General features: G+C 38.7%; 1 protein-coding gene across 5 annotated transcripts in view; it reads left to right on the top strand.

Moving 5' to 3' along the window:
* The window catches only part of Sacs (sacsin molecular chaperone), a 91,088-nt gene that overhangs the window by 54,005 nt on the left and 27,155 nt on the right, over nucleotides 1-9,928 (top strand). For all 5 annotated transcript variants that reach the window (XM_004631032.2, XM_023715002.1, XM_023714999.1 and 2 more), the window contains 2 exons: nucleotides 4,112-5,606; nucleotides 6,424-6,515. In XM_004631032.2, coding sequence (XP_004631089.2) covers nucleotides 4,112-5,606; nucleotides 6,424-6,515 — 1,587 coding nt within the window. The remainder of the gene's footprint in view (nucleotides 1-4,111; nucleotides 5,607-6,423; nucleotides 6,516-9,928) is intronic.

Genomic DNA, 9,928 nt, shown 5'->3' with positions numbered 1-9,928 from the left:
AAAGATTACTTTGAAATCACGTTTTGAATCTAGAACATGAGGTTTCTGGTTCATAGGTACTGTAGGAAATACTTGAGTATAATGTCCCTCAGCATGGACATCCTATTCTTTCAAAATCAACTCTTGGTGCTTATAGTGTTTTTGTGGCAAAACATTTTTTTATGGAATTGGTCTTTTTTATGGTTGTGTTTACAACCATGTCTTGAAGGTGAGACTGAGCAGGTTGGGGCTATAGCAGTAGCTAGGGGTGTAGGGTAAGCTATCCTCTAAACTGGGATGTGTTTGATAGCAAAAGAGAATGTTATAGCTCTCAGACAACTGGCCTAAATTGCGACTGCCCTCGGCAAGTGGGAAGGAAGGTCATTCTAGTGATAACTGAATTTTAGTAAACTTATTTGTATTTATATTAATATTGATCTATTAATCTTTCCTATATATTTATGTTGTTGAATTATATATTCAAATGTAACTACATGCATAAGAATGTGCATGAGTTCACTTATTTGCATGTTGTGCTTTAGGACTGCAACATGGGTTAGTAAATGTTATGGAGCACAGATGTAACTGTACAGTTATGGCGAACTGTTAAGGGAATGGGGGTGAGGTTAGCAGTAGGCTGATCACCCAACTTTTGCTTGTAGTTTTGTGCCTTACATTTCTGTGGGACATGTGGTGGGAGGCTGTCCTGTACCCTGAGGATTTCATAAGGTCATTGCTGTGCTTTTGCTGTGTTGGGAGTCTCCCTGAGCCAATTATAGTTGTGGGGTATGATGCTGTGTAGTTGAGTGGGTCAGGTGTGCCTTAGACTACACTGTTGATGGATTCAGCTGGGAAGTTGGTAGATATTATATTTATTACTTAAAGTATCTAAGACAGGCTGTCGCATGCCTGTAATTCCAGCACTTGGCAGGCTAAAGCAGGAGGATCACCATGATTTTAAGGCCATCTTGAACTATATAAGTGAGTTCAAGGTCAGACTGTACTACATAGGGAGACTCTGTCTCAAAACAAAGAAAAAAAAAAAAAACTTATGTAAAATACCCCAGAATTCACGAGTTGCAGATTGTGACAATTGAACCTGCAGTTGTCAGTCAGCAGGTGTTAAGAAATGACTTCTCTGAAACTTAGAGGATGACGTTTGCAAGTGAAGTAAAGCTTGTCAGAATTGCCCTTGGGAAGTCCTCTAGGAGGTATTTAGGTCAGAATTTCAGTTCAGTAACCCCAGTATATCTCCTTTTTCTGCCAGTGGGAAAATACTACTTTTCAGTTGAGAAACAGATAAGCCAAGTGGTTTTACTATAGATGGCTAAGTTAGGTAAGAAATATTATAGTCAGTCAGACAGAGTTGGACCCTCAAGTGAGTCAGTGGTGAAGAGAACACATGACAATTGTGGCTGGAGGCCCATCTATTAAAGGCCAGGGCTCAAGATAAAGGCTGAATGACCAGGCCTATATTCCTCCCTAGGAGATAAGATAATTGGTATTACTTGGTCCATTGAAGTTCAGGTAGACATTGGTCACTCCAGTGGGTGACCAGGATCCCCAGTGCATCCCTTCCTAAAGAAGATCCTATTCTTTCCATGTACACTTTCTACGGGATCTGCTTCCTCATTAAATCAATATTACCTAAGTGGCTATACCTATCATCTTACTAATTATTCATAATTTTGATCCATAATGTACCCATTTTGTGATACTACTCTATAAAACTTCCTTTAAAAAACAGGCTCCTTGGCAACCCATGTTTGGGTCTTCTCCTGTCTCACGAGATGTCTGTCTAACTCAATTTTTCCTATTCTTAATATCCTTTGTTTCTTAAAATTCATTCTTAGGTTTTGGGGAACATAAACTTGGCATGTTAAAGATCTAATAGGGAGTTATATTATTTCCCCTATTTCAGTATTAACACAGATCATAGTATTCAAAACCTACCTGTCATTAGGCCACCTTGATGAAACACCCAGCATGAGAAGCAGTAGTACATTCTTGCTCACTCTAGGACCTATGGAACCACCTGCATAGTGTTTCTCTTTCTTGTTGAAGTCTATAGTTGAATGTTTAATTTTGAGCAAAGGGTACAACTGTTTAGTTAGGATTCTGTGATTATGGGGTGAGTGTAAATATCCAAATACTCTTTCCAAGGGGCCGGGGAGATGGCTCAGTAGAATAGCACTTCTCTGGCAAGTGCAAGGGCCTGAGTTCAATCCCCAGTTCCACAAAAAAAAAAAAAAAAAAAAAAACAAAACAAAACAAAACAAAACAAAAAAAAAAAACAAAAAAGGAAAGAAAGAAAGAAACAAACAAACAAACATTAGGGGGCCAGGGAGATGGCTCAGATACTCTTTCCATCTTCTATTTGATGAATGTTTGAATGCATCCTAGCCTTTTTGGGGGCATCTTTCTAATGTTTTAAGGGCTCATTTTAGATATATGTACAATGATAACATTCATCATGTGAAATATGTTCCTGTACATCCCACTCCCCTCCTTTCATCCCTTCTCCTTATATACAAAAACGTTGTTTCCATTTTTTCTTTGTATTCATTTTTTTCTTTTTTTTTGTCTCTTCTTACCACATGCTCCTTTATCCCCTTCCTATTTGAACATTTTTTTTCCCCATTTCTCAATATCTACTATATATCCTGGTCTTTGTTTACACTTCCACTTTCTCTTACTAAAGAAATCATATGATACTAAAATGTATGTTCAATTTGTTTCATTTAAGAGTACAGTCTCAAAGTGCATCCATGTACCTATCAATGTCAAGTTTGTTGTCAGTCTTTATGTCTGAGTACAGCTTCCTTGTATAAAACAACCACATCTTCTTTATCTACTCATTGATGATTGGCATCTAAGCTGTTTCCAAGATCTAGCTATTAGGAACTGTGCTGTTGTACACATGGTGTGCTTTGAGGAAGATACCAAGAAGGGAACTAGCTGGGCTGAAGAAAATTCCAATCCTGTTTTTTTTGAGGAATCTTCACACTGGTTTCCACAGTGGTTGCAACAGTCTGTGCTCTTAGCAATAGTGGAGAAGGGTTTCTTTTTCCCCAAGGCCCTGCCACATTTGTTATTGGTTAATATCTTGATAATAGCCATTTTTTTCTGAGGTGAGATGGAGTCTCAGTGTTTTTTTTATTTCTCTCATGAAAGACCAGTGATGTTGAGTGTTTTTTCATATTTGTTTGCAATTTATACTTTTTTCATCTGTGATGTATTTATTACAGATGCCCATTTTTGGAGTGGGTCTTTAAATTTGAGAGAGGTTTGATTTCTTTAGATATTCTAGACATTAATCCTCTGAGGAATAGCTGGCAAAAAGTATTTCCCACTGTGTGTATTGTCTTTTAACCCTGTTGGTGTTTTTTATTTTTTTGTGCAAAAACTTCAAGATGAGATCACACATGTTAATTGTTTGTAATATTTTCCATGTAGTCATGTTTTTTTTCGTAACGTCTTTACCTATACCAATGTCTTCAAGAGTTCTACCTATTCTGTCTTCCAGTAAATTTAATGTTTTTGTTTTTATGTTTAGATCTTTGATCCATTTCTGTTTTAGTATATTGCATCATGAAGGATAAGGGTCTATTTTTAGTCTTTGGGATGTGGAAAGTCAGTTCTTCCAGTTGTATTTGTTAAAAATGCCATCTTTCTTTGAGGTAACGTGTGTGGCTACTTTGTCAGTGCTAAATGGCTGTTTTTAAAGTTGTTTTTGTGTCTCCTAATCTGTTCTGCTGATCCTCAATTTTTTTTTTCTCCTAGTACCATGCTGGTTTTTATCCTAGTAGCTTTGTACAAGTCAGGGATTGTGATGCCAACTGCCTTGCCTTTTTGCCCAGAATTGTTTTTGGTATTCTAGGTCCCTTCTGATTCCAAGTAAATTTTAGGATTTTGAAGTATCTGTTTAGAGAAATCATTATTTTTCAAGGGTTCAGTGGATTACATTTCCAAAGCTGAGTTTATTTTTGAATTATGGCTCATACTTTTTCATATGTATGAATCAGGCAGAGATGATGAAGCAAAATATTTTAAAGGTAATTATGAATTCATTATAAGTATAATTATAATTTTGCAGTAAATTTCTGTTGATCATGACAAATTCTCTTTACAGATGTTCCTTGTATCTTCAGTGGTGACCAGATTGGAATGTTAGATCCTCATCAAACACTTTTTGGCCCCCAAGAATCAGGCCAGTGTTGGAATCTCAAAGATGACAGCAAAGAAATTAGTGAGCTTTCTGACCAGTTTGCACCCTTTATTGGCGTTTTTGGAAGCACCAAGGAGACATTTATAAATGGCAATTTTCCAGGAACTTTTTTTCGTTTCCCTCTTCGTCTGCAGCCTTCACAGCTTAGTAGCAACCTCTACAATAAACAGAAGGTTCTTGAGTTGTTTGAGTCTTTCAGGGCAGATGCCGACACAGTACTACTCTTTCTGAAAAGTGTGCAGGACGTCTCTTTACATGTTAGAGAGGCTGACGGGACAGAAAAACTGGTGTTCCGAGTGACTGCGAGGGAGAGTAAGGACCTGAAACATGAAAGGCCAAATTCTATAAAGATTCTGGGAACTGCTATAAGTAACTACTGTAAAAAGATCCCAAGCAATAGTATCACTTGTGTAACGTATCATATAAATATAGTTTTGGAAGATGAGAGTACTAAGGATGCACAGAAAACATCCTGGTTGGTGTGCAACAGTGTGGGTGGGCGAGGGATTAGTAGTAAACTTGACTCTTTAGCTGATGAATTGAAATTTGTCCCAATTATTGGAATTGCCATGTCTTTATCAGGCAGAGATGATGAAGCAAAAGGAGCAATATCTGATTTCTCAGGGAAAGCATTTTGTTTTCTTCCTTTGCCACCGGGCGAAGAGAGCAGAACAGGGCTTCCAGTTCACATCAGTGGATTCTTTGGCCTGACTGACAACCGTAGAAGCATAAAATGGAGAGAGCTGGACCAGTGGCGAGATCCCGCGGCTTTATGGAATGAATTTCTCATTGTGAATGTTGTCCCAAAAGCTTATGCTACTCTGATCTTAGATTCCATAAAACGTCTTGAAATGGAAAAGAGCTCTGATTTTCCTCTGTCGGTGGATCTCATCTACAGGCTTTGGCCTGAGGCGAGCAAGGTCAAGGTGCACTGGCAGCAGGTGTTGGCACCCTTGTTTAGTGAACTCTTCCAGGATGCCGTTATTTGCTCCATCAGCAATGACTGGGTCAAGCTGGAGCAGGTGTACTTTTGTGAACTTGATGAAGATTTGGATTACACAAAATCTGTGCTCAACTACCTCCAGAGCTCAGGGAAGCAGATTGCCAAGGTGCCAGGAAATCTGGCTGCTGCCATTCAGCTCCATGCTGCTGCCTCCCCCACAGCCACCCCTGTGAGAAAGGTGACACCCACATGGGTGCGGCAGGTACTGCGGAAATGCACACATGCTGGTAGCACGGAGGAAAAGCTGCATCTGCTAGAGTTTGTGCTTTCAGACCAAGCCTACAGTGAGCTGCTTGGGCTGGAGCTGCTACCTTTACAAAATGGAAATTTTATCCCTTTCTCCTCGTCTGTGTCAGACCAAGATGTTGTTTATATTACCTCAGAAGAGTATCCAAGGTACTGGGAAGCTGGCTTACTCTTAGGGGCTTTTTGTTCCCGCAACACTTGGGGAGCTTAGAAAATTCATGCGTTATCTGCGGGCTTTATAGTTAGGAGAACTTTTAAGAACTGTTTGTTAGGATATTAAAGAATATGTTTTGTATTTTAAAATGAAAAGGCATTCCAACTTTTATCACTTAAATGTTACCCAGGATTGAGCATGGTGGCCCATAGTGGTAGTCCTGACCACTTAGGAGGTGGAGGCAGGAGGATTGTTTAAGTGTAAAAGTTCGAGGCCATCCTATGTAACATAGTAGCACCCTATGTCAAAAAATTATGGAAGTAATTGTTTTTCTTGGAAATTTCAATAACTTTGAAAACAGTGATTATAATTGTTAATAGTAGCTACATCATATCAGTCACTAATGATTATTTAGATGAAATTTAAAATGGTATGTTAAGTAACTGTAGCTAAGGATTTGCACTGACATTTCAGAGTCCAGAGTGCTAACCATTACACCTGTACTGACATTTCAAAAAATAAGTTTTATTCCAAGATATTTAGAATATTTGTGGACTTACATGATATTTATGATGCCCTATGAGCAAAGCCTGTTTGATCAAAAATACCTTGATTTAATGTATACATTATAATTTAAGTAAAATAAAATGATAGGTTTAACTACCTGGAAGTTACACAGTGGTGTAGTAGTTTTGTTTTTTTCTGTTAGGGTGCTTGCACATATTAGTACTCTTACCACTGAGCTACACCTCAGCCGCGAGTTTTATTTTAGCATTGTTACAAGATTATAATTGTGTATTTTTCATGTTCTAGGTCCCTTTTCCCAGGCCTTGAAGGAAGATTTATTTTGGATAACTTGAAGCCTCACCTTCTAGCTGCTTTAAAGGAAGCTGCCCAAACCCGAGGTATCATGGTTGTTTAAAACACCTTTTCACAAAAATGTAGTTTTCTATAAATAATTACCCATTGAAGACTTGTAAATTAGCAATTTAGTTTGAGTCAGTGCTATGGAAGTGTTATTCTTCAAGCTGTTTTAGGAGCCAATCTAGCATCTAAAAGAATTTGAACAGAGTTGCATTTAAGACCTCCTTTTCTGGTCTGATGGTAAATATTTTGGAAATCTCATGCAAGCCTGTGCAGCACTTTATAGTGTTTCAGTGCTTTCCATTTCTTTTCTCACTCAAGCCATCCACCGTCACACCTTGCAGTCTGTGTGGTAATGAAGAGAGTGATTGCTAGTTAAACTTAATAGCTGGGAAAAGGTTTAATTCAAAGTCATTGTCTGAGTGGTTGGAATTAGGCCTTCTACCTGGTCCTGTTTGCTGGGTTTCCCCTCCACAATTTTGTGGTTATGCTGGGCTTGCATTGGTCATAATAAACTTCCAAGAAATGAGTATTAATAAATTGAACCTCATAGCAGGAAGGGGACTTATGAATGCTTAGGTAAGCTTGAGAATTATTTTTGTGAAAAGAGAAATTTTGGGGAAAAATCCACTGTGGTTCTAACTTTCATGCCATCTTTCAACTTTTGCAGGCATTCTTTCCTCTGTAAAACTTTTAATTTGCTTGCACTTTTTCCAAGTTAGATACTGACCTGAAATATTCTAGATGTGGATTTGTCCTATTGGTGAACATTGTAGAGCATATTCTCTGGTATGTCTTGAATAGCAGTGTTCTTTTCAGAGGTAATGGCTCCAAGAAAAGTTGCTAACAATTTTTTATCTTTATTCATTAAAATATACATGAAAGGAATTAGAATTAGGGAGGCAAATTAGGGTGGAGTTAAAGTAAGACTCAAAAAAGTGAATATGTGAATGTTGCTTACTATAAGTTAAAGGTATCTCTATCAGGTAGTCACAGTGAGATTGATTTTTCCAGAATCTAGATTATTCATTTAGTTGAGAATTGTCATCTTCAAAATAGCCTTTTTTGGGGAATCTTATCTCCCCAAATTGCTTTAAGCCTACCATACTTTGTTCCAGAGTTGGAACTCCTCTGCTTCCCTTTTTCTTCTTTTGAGCTTACCAGTTCTTATTTTAAAATTTTGTGTTGAAGTATAAAACACTTGTTTCTGCACGTATCTAAAAGCAGGCATGTGCTTAGTGTGTATAAAATAACAAGCTTGTGTAACTTAGCTCAGAAAAGAGGGATCTGATGTTGGTAACTTCCTCTTTTCTGAGCTAAGTTACACGAGCTCAGAAAAGAGGAAGTTACCAGCATCAGAGCCCTCTTTTCTTCAGCCCATGGAGCTGTGGTTCTGATCTTTAACAGCAGAGAATAGCTTGGCTAGTTATCCTGCCTGCATGAGAGAATACAGGATATATTTTGTGCCTTGGTTTCCTTTTTTTCCCCCTAGTGTATCTTAGTTATACAGAAAAATGAGTTTCCTTTGGCATATTCCTACATGGGTGTAGCATGCTGTTATGATAGTTGCTACTCTCCATCATTGTCCTTGCTTTTCCTTATCTACTCCTCCTTATTCTCTTTGGGAATCTCTTTTTTTCCCCTTAGTTTCCATGTATGAGAGAAAACATGACATTTGTCTTCCTTAATATGGATCATTTTGTTTAGCATGGTAATTTCTAGTTCTATCCATTTTCCTGTGAGCATTGTTGTTGGTTCATAATCAGTAGAGGAATCCAAGTGGCTGATTACAAATTTGAAGATCTTTTTTAGCTGAGCTCAGTGACTGTCAGCATAGGCCCCTGTTTCAGAATCTAAGTGAGCGTTCCTGACCAGAGGACATGAAGAGTATTTAAAGAGAATATACAATATATCCTGCTTGTCAAACAGTTAAATTAGCATGCATCCTGCCTGTCAAACAGATTTTTTTTCTTGCTATACATCTGACTACTTTTTTTCCTGTTGTTTATTTAGAGTCAGTGCTTTTTCAGGGTATTATTTCCTCCATCTAGTTACCTGTTTTTACAACTCTGGGGTCAGCTGAAGTTTATCATGGCAATACTTATGCTAGGAGTCTGGGTTTAGGCCGTCACAAGCAACATTATTTTATCTCCTTTAAGGTTGAATAACATTCCACCTTAGTAACATATTTTTTTTTTTTTTTGTCCACTCAGCAGTGAACAGGAACCTATTGTATTTCTCTAGCCACTGAGAATTGTGTCTTACTAACCATGAGTATGGAGGTTGTCTGAGTTATTCCTCTCTTTGCTGGGACAAATACTTGGCACTCAAAATTGAGATAGGAGAAGTTTATTTAGCTTACATTTACTGGAAGTTTCAGTCCATCCTCAGCTGGCTCCAAGGCAAAGCAGCCCATGGCAGAGAGCCACCTGTCATGGGAGCCTCAAATCTTTTGCGAGGTAGCGGCAGCAGCTCAGGCAGTTATCTAGTCTCTCTTGCCTCCTTACATTGTAATACAAATTACCTGCCCCAGGACAGGTGCAGCATCCATACCCATAATAATCATAAACTGCAGAAGCTGCCCCATGACTGCAGGAGGCTTTGAGGGGATACCTATACAAAAAGCCTAACAGAGGTATGTGTTTAGTGGGCAGATTTTAATTATTTTATTAATATGTTGTGAGACAATATACATTACTGGATCAAAAGGTAGCTCTGGTGTCTTAGTTACTCTTCTCTTTATTCGTTGCTGGAACAAATACCCGACACACAAAATGAAGGATGGAAAGGTTTATTTAGCTCACAGTTACTGGAGGTTTCAGTCCATACTCATCTGGGTCCAAGGCAGAGCAGCACAGAGCAAAAAGCAACCTTTCATGGTGGTGGCAAAGAGCAAAGAGCGCAAAGGAGAGGTAGCAGCAGCTCAAGCAGCTAGCTTCTCTTCCCACCTTACATCGTAATGCAAATTACCTGCCCCAGGGTAGGTGAAGTACTCACACCTATGGGTACTTCCCAGTATTTACCCACCTGTGGGTAATCCCAGCAGTACTGAGACCCATAATCCCAGCCTTGGATCACACATAATCCCAGTGAATCATGAGTTAACACAAACTCTAGAAGTCCTCACCCCATGACTGCCTGAGGCTTTGGGGGGACAACTAGACACAAACCATAACATTCCACCCCTGGACCCCCAAAGTCTCACGCACATCCCTTTGTGCAAAAGACATTTTAGTCCATCTCTAAGAGTTGCCAAAGTCCCAACAGTTTCAGTATTACTGAAAAGTCCAAGTCCCAAGTCTCCTCCAAGATCCAAGGCAAACTCTTAGCTGTGAGCCCTTGTACAAAAGAAAAGTTAAACACATCCAACATTCAAAGGCACAAGATAAACATTACCATTCCAAAAGGTACACACAGCAGGATACCAAGCTTTGGGACCAACACAAGTCCAGAA

Source organism: Octodon degus, unplaced genomic scaffold (genome assembly GCF_000260255.1).
Source record: "Octodon degus isolate 3935 unplaced genomic scaffold, OctDeg1.0 scaffold00038, whole genome shotgun sequence".
Taxonomy (NCBI): Eukaryota; Metazoa; Chordata; class Mammalia; order Rodentia; family Octodontidae; genus Octodon; species Octodon degus.
The sequence above is the reverse complement of the archived record's forward strand: the minus strand, read 5'-3'. Positions and strand labels throughout refer to the sequence as shown.